At 36.8% G+C, this 18,605-nt stretch overlaps 1 protein-coding gene across 1 annotated transcript; it reads right to left on the minus strand.

Moving 5' to 3' along the window:
- Positions 1-15,378: 15,378 nt before the first annotated feature.
- LOC126597248 (putative pentatricopeptide repeat-containing protein At5g40405) lies at positions 15,379-17,545 on the minus strand. The gene has a single exon (XM_050264031.1). It carries the CDS (start codon positions 17,317-17,319, stop codon positions 15,472-15,474), a length of 1,848 nt encoding a protein of 615 aa, XP_050119988.1. The 5' UTR covers positions 17,320-17,545; the 3' UTR covers positions 15,379-15,471.
- Positions 17,546-18,605: the final 1,060 nt, after the last annotated feature.

Here is an 18,605-nt window from a genome sequence, read left to right on the forward strand (position 1 = left end):
TCTTCAAATTTGAAATCATGTGCGATTACACATTTCGCTTCCCTTCAAAGCCGTCTCTGAATGTTACCATCTCTTCTTTCAAATGATAAATATAAAAATTAAAATAAAGAACATATTCTCTGTTCTTTTAATCTTTAACAGAAGCATAATGCTAGCTATTGGACAATTGTGATTAAAAGATTAGTGATGGAAGATTGAGAGTTAGTCAAATTTAAGCTTTTCAAGGACATACCTGATACCCACCATCACCATAGCTTACGACTCATCAGTCTTACTTACCATCTGCTAGTGGTACGACCGCGGATTTATTTGTCCTAATGCAAATACAATAATATAGCAGTATTGATCGAGGTCTTATAATATTGTCTAAACCGTTAGGTTAGTAAATGCTTTGAATCTAAAGATTTTCCGTCTATTATATATATATCTTCGTTCCACAAAATTTTCTTAAAATCGATTAGGGTGAAACGTGGTTGAACATGATCACATATTCCATTACGGAAAAGTAGAACTATATATATTACTATGCCGACGTTCACGAAGTTATGCCTTCAATCAATCATCAGTTTTATGTAAAAAAGAACTTGATCTCTTTTTGTGCACATACAGTGGTGGAGTCAGGAATTTAGACTAGGAGGGGCCTTTAAATACAACAACAACAAAGTTAACATTAATTTCAAACCAAAATTTAAATCATGGCTCGATACTATTATTGTGAGATTTTTCTTCAACATAAATTAACCTTGTTTCGTATCAACTAACCAAAAAAAAATTGCTGATAAAGAACTTGGAGGAGGTTCACCAGCAAGTTGAACCCCGACGTGCAGGAACACAAAAACCCCTTCAACCACCGAGCCGCATATTCTTTAGTTACCAAACCAACAGATAAAGTATATAAACTAATATTTCAGGATATGCCCGTGCCCATCTTGGTCTCCATGTGGCTCCGCCACAGTGCATATATATACACAAATGGAGGGCCGACAGAGAGTGTTGGGGGCATTTTGACTATCCGACTTGCGAGAGTCTGAGAATGTGCTGTTCTAGCCTCTACCACGACACTGGCTCCCACTATTCAGTTCAGTGTTCTGTGAACCAAAGGTCTCTCTGCTTGGAGTTGGAGAAAACACGTATCCAGATAAAAACATTGGGCAGGCATTGGGAATCAATTCATAGCATAAAAAAAATTAGGTTTTGTGTCTATAACTTGGTACTACCGATTCTTAGTACATATAACAATCGATATATAAAGTAAATATTAGCATGTCTCTTCAAATCCAAGCTTGCACTATAAATTTTATAATATAACGTTCTTGTGTTTAATACGCATATTGAATATATATATATATATATATATATATATACACATATATATACATACGTACCTTCTAATAATATTTTTATTTTTTGTTTATGCATGAATGAATTTGTTAATTGTACTTTTTTACAACTGTACATTACCATACATATATTATATACATACGCACATACCTTTTATGTTCAATACACATTATTTTTACACATTTTTCAATAATAAAAATAAAATTCACATTTCCTGTACATTTTTTAACATATTAATACAGGTATGTATGTTTCACGTATTATACACACATTTCATATATTTATTAACAATGCGTTCAAGTATAATATTCTACCTTAGCAGTATATGTTGTTTTAGTTCTAAACTTCAATAAAAGCCCTGGGGGTTTAAACTCAACTTCATTGACGGAGGACATACGATAAGAATCTAACTCTATTTGACATATATGAAAAATTCATGGCAGTAAGCTACTGTAATTAACCTAGTAGTAAATAAGATGATGGGTAAGATTAGGTTTGGTTCAGCATTCAAAACTCTTTTAAAATTTAAATTAAAGGTTAAATATAACATTTTTTTGTACAAACGATAAATTTATAATGAGAAAGTGAGGAAATAATTGACTGTGAACTCTAAATTCTCGAAATTCAAGTCTTAAGAGTTAGACGATGTTAAATAAACAAAACATACAAATTAGGTTTAAACAAATGCACGGTGAAAAAACATTGCATGTGTCTCCTGTCTCCATAAAGCTTCTTTTCACTAACAAGTGTATAATAATCTCCGCCCGATTATATATATTGCCTCGTATATATGGTTATTGGCCAGTTATATATTTACATTATGTAGCTCGTGTTTTTTTATTAACTTGTTTTTCATCCTTAACATGCAAAGATGCAAAAATGAAAGAGACATGCAATGCAAGTGGGTTAATTAGCAGAAACAACACGGGGTTTCCCTTCTTCTAAAGTTTTTGACTGTAATTTTCACCTTGCGGCCTCCAATAACTAGTCATGATAAGCAAGTAACCCTAGCTGTCCCGCTACTGTGACTGAAGGTCACTGTTTCAACAAAGACAGCACTGTTGAGATCAGTTCAAATCAAAGGCCGTTTGGATATGATTCTGGCAAGTTTGGATCTGCACATATCATGAAGTATTAATATTATTTTCCTCCAACTCAAAAATACTTATTATCTTCCTTCTTAGGCCAAACATTTAGCATATCCCCTTATCCATTTCATATAAGTAATTTGGTACCATGTTCCATTATATCGTCTTCTTTCCTCTTCCATATAAAAGCTTGGAAAATACTAGATCGAGAAACCATATTTTAAGACCAAATTTTATAGATTACATAATGTGGTTGAAGAATCCAGCAATCAACCGCCACATCATGCAGTCTATAATACTAGAGTCTAAAAACATAATCCTAACATCTTCCAATTTTTTATATGGAGGAGGAAGGAAGACGATGTAATGGAACATGATATCCGCATTACTTTAATGAAATGGATAAGGGGATATGCTAAATGTTTGAGGCCAAGCATTGAAAATAGATCAACTTCACAATTAATCTACTATATATCCATCTTTGACTGCAAATGTGGCCACATTGCAATTTACAAGAACGTCCAAAATATATATATACATGTACGAGTTGAGATCCTCTCCGAATCTCGTAGTACAGAGCTGATAGACAAAGAAATTCGAATCATTAATTTTAAATCTTACGATCTTCAGCAATTAATCTCACTGCTCATTTCACACAATTCAAGAATTTGATCTCTCTTTTTATCTTGAACGGTTCAAATTTCTCGGTTTTATAGGCTCCGACTGCAAGGTCTAGAGAATTCTACATATATAATTAAGGTCGATTTTATAAGAAATAAAGTAATGTTATCTCAGCTAGGTAGTAACTCTATAGTGCAACGTGGAAGCATATTATCAACACCAGATCATCCATATATTATTGTCGGGTGAAGTTCGATGAAAGTTTAAGCAAATCCTGGCCGTTACGTAATTTTATGTGCTGATCGATATGTTGTTTTTGCTTGTCACTACTCAGCTAAAATGTTTTCTGCCTTTCCCGATATGTTAAAAATTGTGTTAATCTTCACGGGATGTCAATGACATCCATGTGTGTATAAGTTAGTTAATCAAAGCAAATTGCGGCTGTACCTGAATTTATTAATTAATTATATTCTTAGATTGCAAACAAGTAAGAAACAGATCTACAGTCTGCTCTGAAACCATGCAACTGCAACATGGTCTCTAATGGATGAGGTTAGAATTAGGACAACTGTGTCTTAGACAAGGTGAATTTTTCTACTGATTGCCTAATTCATTCGAATGACAAATTTTTAGCGAAGCAAATGTCAACTGAGAATATCACATATACCAAATTAATGAACCCATTTTCCATGATGGCTAGCTGTACCTCATTTGCCCTTACCTTTTCAATCTACCTTATCAAACTCATTGAATCAAATCAAGTTGTCGTATTGCTTGTTGTCTAATCGATTTGAGAGGTTAAAATATTGAGATGGCAAGTTGAGTTTGTCTTGATCCGATTTGTTTTTACATTTGCAAAAAAATCTTTCAGTTTGTATCATCACATGATGATATTATTTCACTCGTATTAAATGTGATCTATTTATTAAAGAAATTTGATAAACACACACATTTTCCCTGATAAAAAAAGTTGCATAAAAATTACTTCTCTTTATTAAATATTCTCAACGTCCATGTAATATCAACAACTCCATCACACCCAAATATTTTGGTCCCTAGAAGATGCCCTACAGGTGTGTTTGAAGGGTCAACAAAATTTTCATTTTTCCCATTTCTCCATTTCTCCATTTCTCCCCATTTCATCCGTCTTTAGCTCACAGTGACATCATATGTGTGTTCAATTCATGCCATTGCGCTGAGTACATACATCACATGCAGGCAAAAATTATGGGTCTCACCGTCCCAGAACATAGAGATAGCCAGCAAGCCATAAATAAAGCTTCCAATAAAATTTATTTATTGTTTGTTAGGTACGTCGCTTTAAATTATATAAGACATACGGCCAAATGAAAAGGTCTACCCTCTTTGTTGTAACCCTAACGAAAAGTCTACGTATATCCTTATCTCCATTGCTAGCACAGATCACACAGAGAGAATTTCATCGTATGCAAAACCAGTATTGTTCACGTTACTGTCATTAATCACTCAGAGCAATACATTGGTGTTGTAATCCAGTTTGTGTGCATGATCCAGTGATCCGGCCGGGGAGCATGATAATTAAGGAAATTAGCTGCATGCATGCATGTGGATCGCTTGCACATATATATAGTTGGATTCTTTTTGAAGCTGAATTTGGAGACGACCACGTGTGAACTGTGAACTATGATATGATGACCTGCCCTAGGGTCCGGCAGATCCATTGTTCATGGTCATTTTGCTCCATTGATTAGTCTAAGCCCCGAGGCTAAGGGCATTATTCCTTCATTTTGGTCCCCACAATGGCTGGAATATAATGAGAAATGCAACTTATAGTCCGAGAATCCGAAGCGTGTGAACGGTGTTGAACTGTTAATCATAGTGAGAAATGCAGCTCATAGTTCGACAGTCACTATGGTATAAAGTGAATAACGGTCAACTATTAATTATGTGGAGTACATTAGAGCATCAATAAGTGACAGTGACTTGCATATACTTGTAAAGCCCAACTTGAACTAATAATTCGTGGGTTCACTATTAAATGATACAATCGAACTCATTTCTTGCACTTGAGAAATGTATGATCCCCCGATATGAAGAGAAAAATATTCTTATATTTTCGTACGGTACCTATCTATTCTATCCTTACAACAAATTATGATCTTACCTATGATGTAGATTGGTGTTATAATATTTAAGTATATGAGGTAAAATCCAAGTAAAAGAGTGAATTAAGGACCCTTAGCTAGCACATTATTTTATAGTTTAGTGATTTTAGCACTATTTTTTCTCCAACAACACTTCACATTTTAGTTACAGTTTTTTTATTGAACAAATAAAGAAGAATGAAGAATCAATGGATAAAAACAATAAATTGAGTGCAAAAGAAAAAAAAAATTAAAGTGCAAAATTATTATTCTTCTTATATAACACACTTCTCAAACCCATGATTCAGTTTGAAGCTGAAACTTTAAAACAAAAACAAACAAAAAAATCGTCCCATCCCTCCAAATGCTAGCTAGAAAATCAATACTGTGTGTATATATATATTATATGAGTTCACTTTCACATTTATTCTGGAAGATTTATAAATTAGAATATGAACAATAGGGAAGACGTTTTCCAAATTATATATGATGGTTGGTTAATAAGAGAAATTCCACGGCAATTTTAAAAGATGCCAAAGAAAAGGCCACAATATATAGAAGGGTAATATCTTATCCTTAACTGTATAGATAGATAAACATGCAGAAAAACAAAAAGTGAAAGAACGGTACAGATGCTGTTGAAATATAGGGTTGATAAAATCTATCATATCAATGAGATGATGATCTCCCTGTATGGGTTCAAAATCGAATCCAAATTCCCCTGAAAATATAGGTGAAACATAGACATGTGTGCATGCATGGCCGTCCGAATCATGTGTGGCTAGCCTGCTGCTATATTTTAGATATTCTTATCCCACGCCACCCCATCATCCCCTCCAAAAAAAAAAAAAAAAAAAAGTTATTGGCATCATCATGACAGGAATTAATAGCAGAATATGTATTTTGCATCATCGCGACAGGAAGTAAATTAAATCGTCCTTTTTTTTGTTGCCCAAGGCACACGTCTTTTCAAAGGTTGCAACTAGGGCATCACTTGTGTTTTGCTATCATCTTGCCTCATATGCAATACTAGAAACATATCGTACTTGAAATTTTACTGCATTTCAACTGAATCACTTATTATGATTAATCTAAATTATCTTCTATTCTTTCTAAAACGTAGACGCGGTGTACGCTTTAGACAACTTTTTACCAAAAGTTTGATTAATTGTTTACAGTCACGTAATGCTCATTTTAATTAACAAATGATGCTCTTACATGATTGCAATCAATATATATGTGGATGGATAGAGTGTGGGTTTCCACTTATGTATTTTGGATTTGAGGCTCTTTATCTTTTAAATTATTATAATAATTACGATGATAAATTTAAAAATATATATAAAATAGAACAAAAATAATTGCGTTCAGTTTCAGAAAAGGACTTTAGGTGGTGTATTTTCCTTGGCAAAGAAGAAAGCTGATACCTTGCAACTTGCCTTGGACACTAGTAAACTAGTGGCAAGAACACTTGCTTTTTCAGGAAAATACGTCTCATAAATAAATCTGGGCGGTCTTGTGACATCTCAAAAAATTTAGAGGTGTGATATCTACACAACTTATTTTACTTCTCACACATCTTTTTAATTTTCAGCCGTCGATTCGGATGAATTGAAGAGGATCAACGGATATAAATTATCAAGGGGTGTGTGAGAAGTAAAATAGGGTGTGTGGATAGCACACCCCAAAATTTAAAATCAATTGTAATTGGAAACATTGATCCAGTAGACTAAAATTCTCTAATTTTGGTTGGCTAGCACACAATATAGGTTAATGAGATTTTTGTCATCCTAAGGATCAAAACTAACTATGGTACCAAGGAGTGGGACATTTTAACAAATATATCGTAGGTCAATTAAACAAGTGGTGGATTGTTGTAATTAATGGACAGGACATTCGTTTTAAACTAGTGTAGCTTAAAATAATATTATTACTCGTAATTAAACGAAAGGGTAAACTGTCGGTTTACCCCCTGAACTTTCACCCCACTTTCGATTTCCCCCCTGAACTTTTCTATTGGAAAATTAAGGACTCAAACTAATTTTTTTAGCCAATTTGCCCCCTACCGTTAGTTTTTCATATATTCCATCCATATTTCCGTTAAGTGAGACCATGTGCATAACATGTGAGGATAGTTAAGTCATTTCAATTTAAAAATGATTAAAAACTGAAAATAAATAATAATAATAATTTTCCCTCTATTTTTTCCCGCTAATTCCTATCCTCAATTTTAATTTTCCCTCTCATTCCTATGCATGAGAAATAACATACGGTGTTATTGTCTTCATAAGTAGCTAAGTTAATCTTTTTTTTTGAAGCATGTACTACCATTTTAATTTTCTCTAACAAATTAATAATTTGACAAATGCTAATGGTGTTATTGTCTCCAAAGCAGTGCATTAATATAAGAAACATGTCCATAAAAAAGACTAGGGTTTCTTATATTAATGCACTGCTTTGGAGACAATAGCACCATTAGCATTTGTCAAATTATTAATTTGTTAGAGAAAATAAAAATGGTAGACAATAACACCATATGTCATTTCTCATGCATAGGAATGAGAGGGAAAAATAAAATCGAGGATAGGAATTAGTGGGAAAAAATAGAGGGAAAGTTTTGCTTTTTTTATTATTTTCAGTTTTTTAATCATTTTTAAGAGTGAAATAACTTAACTACCCTCACATGTTGTGCACATGGTCTCACTTAACGGAAATATGGATGGAATATATGAAAAACTAACGGTAGGGGGCAAATTGGCTAAAAAAATTAGTTTTGAGTCCTTAATTTTCCAATGGAAAAGTTCAGGGGGGAAATCGAAAGTGAGGTGAAAGTTCAGGGGGTAAACCGACAGTTTACTCTTAAACGAAATGAAATAACAGCAAGGTTTTCATTTTCTAAATTAATCAAATATTTCTTCCGGAAAAAAGGCTGCTGCTATTACCATTGGAAAAAAAAAAAGAAAAAAAAAAAGTAGTTGTTTAAAACTAACATGGATTGGTTAAAAAAATAAAAATTTAAAAATTTAAAATTTAAAATTTAAAACAACTAACATGGTTTTTCACATGGCTGCAGTTTTTGAAATTCATACAGTATTTTTCTAATCAAAACATTGAGTATATTAGAATATTGCAAGGGTTAATCAAATGAAGCATAATTACAGTGGCAGATGATTGAGGGGCAGTGGGGGTCAACTAACCTTCTAAACTTTGGTGAACGTCCATGGATACCTTGGATGTTGACCCTTCGAACTTCGATGAATGTCCATGGATACATTGGGTGCTGCCCTTTTGAAGGTTAGAGTTGGCTTCATACATGCCCTCCAACTGTTTGATAAAATGTCTGAAAGAAGAGTGAATGAAATGGTCATCTCAGTGAATAACAAAGCATCATCATTCTTGGACAAACATATTGATGAGATGCAATGATATCAAACATTGTTAGTGTGTTCAAGATAAGTGTGTTTCTTTGTTAAGCATTCATATGGGAGCAGCCTTGGAACATGTTAGTTACCCTCACAAATGAGGCATTAACAGGTGTGCAGTATGCCTTTCAGATGACTTCAGGCCTACGAAGACTTAATGAAATGACGATATGCATGTTAACGTGAGTGGTATTAAAAAGGGTATGTAAATATATTGTAAATATTAAAATCCTTTATTAGGAAGGATAATTGTGTGTCCTTTATTGTTTCCTTATATAACAAGGATTTTATCTTGTATATATTGTCTATTATGCAATACAATGAAAATTAAGCCGTAAATTTCTATTTGGCATCAGAGCCAAGTTGGCGTAACCCTAGAAAATGTATCTTCCGTTGCTGTTACCTTCGGTTGACTTGTACCCTGGGATTGCAGCACGCTGTCTTGCTGTTGTTGTGTGTCTGTCGTGTGTTTCTTTATAGTAGCATCGTTGTTGCAGAAATCAGTGCAGGCTGTGATCCTGTTGCTGCTTCAAATTAAAAATTGTGTTGTGTGTGTTTGTTTTACGATTGCTAGTGCTTGTAATTGCGGCTCGCAATTGGTAGGATATCTGCCCGTGTAAGAGCTACATACGTGGAAGCTTTCTGCTACTGCAGTGAATAATTCAAACTGTGCAACCGTGTGTTAAAAAAAAAAAAAAAAAAAAAAAAACCTACTGCTGTGTATGTGTGTGTATTGTGTGGTAGTCAATAACGAGTGGCAAAGGTGAGGTTGGACTGAAATTGGAGGGTGGGGCGTTTGGCTCTACCCACAGGTCAGTTGTCGATCCGATGGTTATTCAAAGTGATGTTTCGGCCACTCCAGGTAGTATAGGGTGTGTTCTTTTAGCCTCTGATATGGAACATCATACAAGTTGGATTCTAGACTTAGGGGCAACCGATCATATGACTTTTGATAAGAATTTATTTACTAGTTTGACAACCAGTTCACATAAGTGTATTGCAACTGCTAACGGAACAACAACACCGGTTTTGGGGGTCGACACTGTGAACCTCATGCCGACCCTTCCCCTTCATCACTGCCTGCTTGTTCTCTCGTTGTCTGATAATTTGTTATCTATTCCTCAAGTTACTGAGCAATTAGATTATGTTGTGCTTATGTATCCACTGTTTTGTTTGCTTCGGATATTCAGACCAAGGAGATAATTGGGCGTGGCACTAAGAGAGAGGGGTTATATTATGTGGATGACGTCGTTCCTGGCAGAGCTAATGCAGTTCGAGCATCCCGTACCAATAATTTACATGAAGTTTGGTTATTGCATCGTCGGTTAGGACACGCTTCGTTTGGTTATTTGAGGCGTATGTTGCCTAGTTTAATCCATGAAATAAAAGAATCAGACTTACATTGTGAGGTATGTATTCTCATGAAGAGTCATCGCATTTCATTTCCTCTTAGTATGAATAAAAGATTGTTTCCCTTTGAACTTGTGCACTCTGATGTTTGGGGTCTCTCTCCTGTTAGTACTTTGTCTGGAATTAAATGGTTTGTTACCTTCATTGATGATTGCACTTGTATGACTTGGATTTATGTGATGAAGAATAAAAGTGATATGGGTATGGTGTTTCGATCATTCTCTCAAATGGTTGCAACACAATATTCCTCTGTTATTAAGGTTATCCGCTCTGATAATGGAGGTGAGTATATTGGTTCCGAGTTGTCCAGCTTTCTTCGGGATCAAATAATTCTACATGAGACTACTTACCCTCATACCCCACAACAAAATGGGGTTGCTAAAAGAAAGAACCGTCATATCCTAGAAACTGTCCGTGCATTGCTCATTGGTGCATCTGTACCCAAACGGTTCTGGCCTGAAGTTGTCACTTATGCCGTGTATGTGATTAACCGTATGCCATCCCGGGCTGTGGATTTTCGTACACCTCTCCAAGTATTGACATAATTTGTTTCAGTAGTGTCAACCAATACTCTTTCTCCTAGTGTATTTGGGTGTGTAGCCTATGTTCATATTCATAAGATTCATCGTAGTAAGCTCGATCCATGTGCTCACCGATGTGCTTTTTTGGGATTTGCTCATCAACAGAAAGAGTATAAGTGCTACCACCCTGAAACTCGTCATATGTATGTAACTATGGATGTTACCTTTTCTGAATCTGAGTTTTTTATGCTTCGACTCCATCACATTCCGATCACCTGGGGGAGAATATGAGTGGTGATCTTGGATGGTTGGAAATATGTAGCTTAGGGGGAGTATTTATTGACAAAAAAAGCTGCGAAAGTTATCGACAAGACACTGCCAAGAATGGAGATAGTGACTCTCGGCAAGACACTGCCGAGAATGTGAGTATCATTTAGCCAAGTAGCACCAAACCAGCTGAGTCTTCTCAGCAACGTACTACCGAGTATGATGCAGAATGTCAGTAGGGAACTGTCGAACCAGTTTCACCGCTTCAGCAACCATTAGCTACAGAACCCGCAACCCCCTTTCTCGCAAGCTCAATAGTGCCACCTAATATGTCTTCTCTGAATATTCCTGAGGTAAGTACTACTAATACTCATGTAACTAATCCAGATAATGTTATGAGTACATATAAGTTTCTGCCAAGGCAAAATCATGGTGTTCCTCCTGACAGGTTTTCTCCTAAAGGAAAAGTGAAGTATCCAATAGCTAATTATATGTCATGCTCAAACCTTACACCAAAACGTCAAGCCTGGGTAAACAATGTGGAAGCAATCCAAGCACCAACTCGAGTTGAAGAGGCCTTGAAGGATCCTAAATGGGCTACTGTGATGGATGAGGAAATGATGGCACTACATAAGAATGATACATGGGAGGTAACAGAGCTACCAAAAAGAAAGAAACCAGTTGGGTGTAGATGGGTCTTTACGATTAAATACAAGGCAGACGGATCGATAGACAGGTATAAAGCAAGGTTAGTAGCAAAAGGCTATACTCAAACTTATGGTGTTGATTATCAAGAGACGTTTTCTCTAGTAGTGAAGATGAATACAGTACGAGTTCTGATTTCTTTAGCTGCAAATTTGAATTGGCCACTAAAACAATTTGATGTGAAAAATGTTTTTCTTCATGGGCACTTGGAAGAAGATGTATATATGGATTTTCCTCCGAGGTACTATGCTGGAGGGAAAACTGGAGTATGTAGGTTGCAAAAGTCACTCTATGGACTTAAACAATCACCTCGCACGTGGTTTGGTAGATTTACCCAAGTTATAAGGCGGATTGGGTATTATCAAAGTCACACGGATCATACATTATTTGTGAGACGGGGAGGTGGTAAAATGACAGCCTTAATTATTTATGTGGATGACATGATAATAACAGGTGATGATTCGGAAGAGATGATAAATCTAGAACAAAACCTTGCCACCAAGTTCGAGATGAAGAATTTGGGAGATTTGAAATATTTTCTTGGCGTGGAAGTTGCTCGGTCATCTAGAGGTATTTTCTTGTCTCAACGTAAAAATGTTATGGATTTATTGAAGGAAACAGGGATGCTTGGGTGTAAACCCGTGGATACTCCCATTGTGGAGAAACATTACTTGGGAATTTATCCAGATCAAGAACCAGTGGATAAAGGCAAATATCAGAGACTGGTAGGAAGACTAATTTATTTAGCTTATACCTGTCCAGATATAGCCTATGCAGTAAGTGTGGTGAGTCAGTTTATGCACTCGCCAAGTGTGGATCATATGGCAGCTGTTATGCAGATTTTAGCTTATTTGAAGTCGACTCCAGAAAAAGGAATTTTGTATAAAAATTCCAATCATCTGAGGATTGAATGATTTACTGATGCTGATTGGACAGGTGATGTAACTGATAGACGCTATACTTCTGGATACTTTACGTTTGTTGGGGGAAATCTAGTTACTTGGAGGAGCAAGAAGCAAAACATGGTGTCAAGATCGTCAGCTGAAGCCGAATTCAAAGGTATGGCACATGGAATATGTGAAGTCCTTTGGTTACGTAAGTTACTTGATGGTCTAGGTTTCAAAGCAAAGGAGGCGACAAGTTTGTATTGTGATAATAAATCCGCACGGGAGATTGTAGAGAATCTGGTACAACATGACAGAACAAAGCATGTGGAGGTTGATTGTCATTTTATTAAGGAGAAGCTGGAGAAGAAAATTGTTTCGATACCGTTTGTGAACTTGGAAGAGCAACTTGCGGATATCCTCACTCATGCCGTGTGTAGTAGATCTTTTGGTGACTCACTTGTCAAGTTGGGCACGTGTGATATCTATGCTCCAACTTGAGGGGGAGTGTTAACGCGAGTGGTATTAAAAAGGGTATGTAAATATATTGTAAATATTAAAATCCTTTATTAGGAAGGATAGTTGTGTGTCCTTTATTGTTTCCTTATAGAACAAGGATTGTACCTTGTATATATTGTCTATTATGCAATACAATGAAAATTAAGCCGTAAATTTCTATTATGCATGCTATTTCTGGTAAAAAAAATTTGAGCACGCAGCGTACTATTCTTACTAACCCCCTCCTAGATAGCTGTTATTTTGGGCAAAAATAGCGCTTCCAAATTGTTTTGTCTGCTATCTAATTGATGTGGAGGCCACTCAATACTACAATCTGATGGTATTAATCTTCACTTGAAAGTGAGAGGTCTTAGAATCGAATATCGTAGATGGTGAATTCGATACCAAATTAGGTTGCTTATTGTGTGGCTGAGCCAAACTCCCCCTCCTTTAGTGTAAAAATATCGATGTACTAAAAAAAATTGGTGTGGAGACCTAAGTTAATTAAACAAAGATTAAAGAAACTTAGCAATTTATATGGTTCGAAGGTCTTGCTTTGTGTCTCAAGAAATATAAGGCGTTTAAGCCAAAGGGGTTGTTGAGATTGACATAACTCTTTATTTTGGTCTCTGATATTGAAAATCAATCTAGTGATCTTCAAGTCTGTCCATCATAAAATCATTTGGTCATTGTGAAAAACCTATCAATTCCTTAAATTGTTACGTGAACGACCACGTGACCACCTTTTAAGGGCATTTAACCCTTCACTTAATGATGATATTGACATATTTTTCACGTAATGACCAAAATGATTTAGGGTAAACAAACTCATGAACCACTTCTATCAATTTTCATTGTTAGAAATCAAAGTGAAAAATTGTGTCAATCTCATAGATTATTTTAGCTAAAAAGTCGAAATATAATAACACAGGACATAGATTACCCTAATAATTATCTGAGTTGAGGACTGGGATTCGCATCTCTCCTACCATTGACCTTGAAGAATTATTATGATTTAAGATATAATAAAAATGCACGCGAAGCCAGAGGAATTTGAACTCAGAATTGACACGACCCGTACGCCTGTCTCATAGCCGTAGTAGGGGGCGGCACCGGTGGAAAGATTTGCGTACGCGGACTCCTTTTTTCCTACCAATAAGAACGAAGGTTAGGGCCTGAAAGTAACAGAAGAATTTGTAAGCATTAGAAACTGGGGTTTCAAATTCAATTATTGAAGCAAAAGCAATTTTAATTGAAATTAGATTTAGGTATGGACAATTATTCAGTTGACCCTCTTCAAAATTGGTACAGGAGATCCAGGCATCATTGAACTTGATTATTTAATGTTGCATAAGCGATTAGACGAGATTAGCTCCTCATTGCCGGCCAAAGGCACAAAGTGACACTTTCAACCTGAAAGAGAGAGGACAAACACATTAAGAAAAGATAAACGCACACATGCATATAACCAAACCTTGCACAAAAAGGGAACCAACCAGCAAAGCGAAGGGAACAAATAAGCATGGGCGGGAAGTCATAAACGAAAATAAGCAATGTGAGACGCAAATTCATCTAAACAAACTCGAAAATTTGGGGAGAAGAGCAATATTATGATGATAAGCAAAAATAGCGAAGGGAGGACAAGAATCCGACCAATAAACTCCATAACAAGGTTAATGTGACATCATAAATCATACACAGAGATTTGAATTTCTCAATTGTGTTATCAGTACGTACTCTGCAAGATCCGTGATTGCACATTTAATTAAAATTAATTGGTCTTGTTCATCAGCTAAACGGAACTTAATTGGCTAGTGGTAATGTGTAGTGGTAGTTATGCCACAACAAAGTTTCTATATCCTTCCTTAATGTTTTCACACACAGCAAAAAATATGGACCGACCAAACAACGACTTAGCCCCGAAAGCTGATAATTTCATACGAAAAGTAAGATACATGCCTAATTTTACAAAGACGTGTAGATTTTTATGTTGGAAATGTCGCTTTCTTAATTCATAGATTAGGTTGGTCACAGTAGAAGGACCATCTCGATGACTTTGGTTAACCCTTGTCTACCATAATTACATAGAAGCTTACAATTTTATGAGCCAATAACATGAAGCCACATGGAGACCGCTAGTTGACCATGTGGATGTGTTCACTCCTTTGCACTCAAGTTTTGTTAGGCCATATTCTCATTGCAAGTGGTGGATTGTCGTCAGTGGATATGACATTCATCTTGATTAAACCCTCTACGTTCTGCTTTCAGACACTCTCCTTGTCGTTCGCTAGTAGAGCTTAGATTAGTGATATCGCTTGTTGTGAACAAGAATACTTGTTTTGTCAACAGAAAAAAAAGAAGAAGATTATATTGGGCTGGAGAAATGGGCTGGATTTAGTGGCTGAGATAGACTTGGACTTTACTAGTAAAACTTTGGAAGTGTACTTGGCTGGGCTGTAGCCTAAACTTAGTCCAGCCCATTGATTAGATTCAAAGAATAAAGAATAAAAAATCACCTTTATTTTTCGTCATTCTTTTCTTTCTAGTCAAAATTTAAAGGACAAAAATCCTGATGAACATTTGATTTAACATCACCAGTAACCCTTGCAAGAGCACTCACCATCTTTAAAATGGTGAAACCTATTCCTATCTCTTACAACAATCTCTCTGTTAAAAAGCTTAGATATCATTTTGGTTACGTCATGGCAATCCCAACAGACCCTGAGGTTCTTCACAATCCGAATCGGCACGCCTTCTTTCAAACTGATCAAACCGAAAGCAATTGCTACCTTCTCGCTATGTTTACACAATGCATCCTCTTTCTCTTCTTCTTCTATGTCGAACAACACAGGATTTGTATTAGCCACATAGCCCGCCAACTTCAGCCGCCGAGAAATTTCTCCCAGCATTGTCTCAATTTCATTGTACCGAGGATGGGACTTGTCTCCCACAAGGAACTCATGAACTTCTCCATCGACCTCTAGGACACTACAACCGGGAAGCTTCCTTACACCTTTTGCCTTCATAGTCTGCCGCACGTTACTAACTCCATCCCAAAGCTTGGAATCGGCATAAATATTGGACAAAAGCACGTAAGCTCCATGGTTCTTGGCCTCCAGTTCTACTATCTTCCTCGAGGCAAGCTCACCTATTTCCATATTCCTGTACATTCTACTAGCGTTCAGCAAAGCCCCCCAAGCACCTGCATGAGGCTTCATTGGCATGCCGTTTATGAAGCTCAGGGCTTCATCTAAACGCCCGGCACGACCATATAAATCAACCATGCACCCGTAGTGCTCTAGCTGAGGCTCAATCCCGTACAATTTTCTCATTGAGTCGAAATGCTGACAACCTTTCTCAACTAGTCCAACCACAGTGCAACCCCTCAGAACCGAAACAAACGTAACTTCATTCGGATGAACCCCTTCTTTATTCATAAGGGAGAAAAGCTCGAGACACTTCTCACCAAAACCATTCATGGCTAGTCCTCCCAATGCACTACTCCATGTATACACATTCTTTTCTTTCATCCCCCAAAACACTTCCATGGCCTTGTTCATGTTCCCGCATTTCGCATACATGTCGATGAGTGCAGTCCCCAGCGTCACCGTCATCCGCACCTTGTTCTTCTCTATATAGGCATGAGCCCATCTCCCTTGATCCAATGCCCCCAAGTGGGAGCAAGCCGATAAAACCGAAACCATAGACACCTCATTGACCCTCACACCCTCCATTTGCATCAAATGAAACAGATTCAAGGCTTCCCTGGACTTCCCACATTGCGCATACCCTGCAATCATCGCATTCCAAGCAACGGGATCCCTCTGAGGCATTTCATCAAACAGGTCCCGTGCAAAACCAACGTCACCGCATCTCGCACAAGCACTCACCATAGCCGTCTGGCAAACCAAATCCGGCTCAACAATTTCTCTAAACACTCTGTGACACGGATCTAAAGAACCCAATTCAGCATACATGAAAATTAACCCGCTTTGGACATGTGGGTCGTTCTCAAACCCGTGCTTTATCAATCCGCCATGGACGGTAGGACCGGTCTCACGTGCCAAAAGCTGCGCGCAAGTGCGAACCAAGAAGTTGAAGGTGTAATTATCGGGTGAAAGATTGTCACTTGATCGGAGAATTCTGCTGTAAAAGTGAAAACTTTTGGATGGCGTGGAGCTTTTGGAGTAGGCTCTGATCATGGAGTTGAAGGCGAAGAGTGTTGGGTTCTGGCATTGGTGGAGGACTTGATTGGAATAATCCAAATTGATGGGGTTTCTGAGGGCAATAGCGGCGACAAAGTGGCCGGAAAGGTGACGGTCGTTGAGAAGGCCATTAACGAGCAGTTGGGAGTGGATTTGCTTGAGCTCTCTGAGGGTGCTGTATGCGTCTACTAGGGCAATTGTTGGGTGTTTTGCAATGCATCTTAGGGAGCTCATGACTGGCAAATAATCATAGTGATGTGCTTTTGTTTCGGGTGGCTATATGATGCATTTGTGTGTCAAACATCTAACAAAAATAATGAAAATCAAAACACCCTTTTGTTCTCCTTCAATGTCATTAGGCAAGTAACGTTGGGAAATTTGACTAAAATGATAAGAATTTTAAATTTCGATTAAAATTATTAGTTTATCACTATTTCGTTGATATTTGATTGATATAGTGGCGATAATTAATTTTGAATAGTTTTGTTATTTTCTTTCTTGTCGGTTTTGTTCATTCATAAACATAGAAAAGGTAAATTGCATAAACTAACCTAGAAACACTTATGACACAATATGCTATGATCGTGTCTATCTCACTCATCACTTGTTAAGTCAAATAAGAATGAAAAGTGAGTTGAGCTTAGTTTATACTAAGTGAAAGAGTACTCAGTGACTTGTGTAATCAAAAGAGTATTCAGTGAAGTTGTCACCTTAGAACAACATATAAAGGATATGATTTTTGTGTGTGAGGGCTCGCGGGTGGATGAGTTGCGTTACTAAAGTTTCTTTTCTCTTTGCTAGGTAAATTCTCCTCCTATAATCCTATTAACCATTCTTGGAACCAGTTGGCAGGGAAAGAAGATACCTTTTATATGCAATGCAGCACCAAATACATGAAGTTCTACATCCTATACGATGAGACTTTTTGTTGAAGATGACATCTGAGTGCTCTAAAAGTATTGTCTGTTGGGAAAACTTTGCGTCTCCAGTTTGTAAAGAATGAAGACGAGCTAGGGTTAGCTAGCAGAAATGCTTGTACTCGTAGCTAGCTAGCATCCAACAAAATAAAGTTAAAGTAGCTACGGCATGCAGTAGTACAGTTCCTATATTCCTCATGGCTCATGCATTTAGTAGGGCACGAGTGTTTCCTTCAGATTATCCAAACAAAACAATGTACAACCGAAACCTCACGAGTTAAAGTAGCTATCTGTATAGCAATGTGCTTGATGTTTGGAATCTTTGGATGCATTCGGCTCAGTCCTCAATTACATACTGGATTTACTACTGCGCTGTTCTACATATCTTCATTGCCAATGCTTTTTTCTGCTAGCAATTAATTGTCATATATGAGATTTGATTTTTGAACTCATGGTTAATTGGAAACTAGATGCACAAGACCAGACGGTCGCGTGCCATTGTCGATACCTTACAAATTAAGAACATTATTCTAACCAAAGCCAGTTGATTAATCACCAGGGCTTGATATGTAAGTTGTGTTTTTCTAATAATCATTGTGTGCA

This window comes from Malus sylvestris, chromosome 13, assembly GCF_916048215.2.
Source record: "Malus sylvestris chromosome 13, drMalSylv7.2, whole genome shotgun sequence".
NCBI classification, from domain to species: Eukaryota; Viridiplantae; Streptophyta; class Magnoliopsida; order Rosales; family Rosaceae; genus Malus; species Malus sylvestris.

Excerpts from the sequence above, each read along its gene's own strand:
- LOC126597248 (XM_050264031.1), bottom strand. The coding sequence starts at position 17,319 with ATGAGCTCCCTAAGATGCATTGCAAAACACCCAACAATTGCCCTAGTA.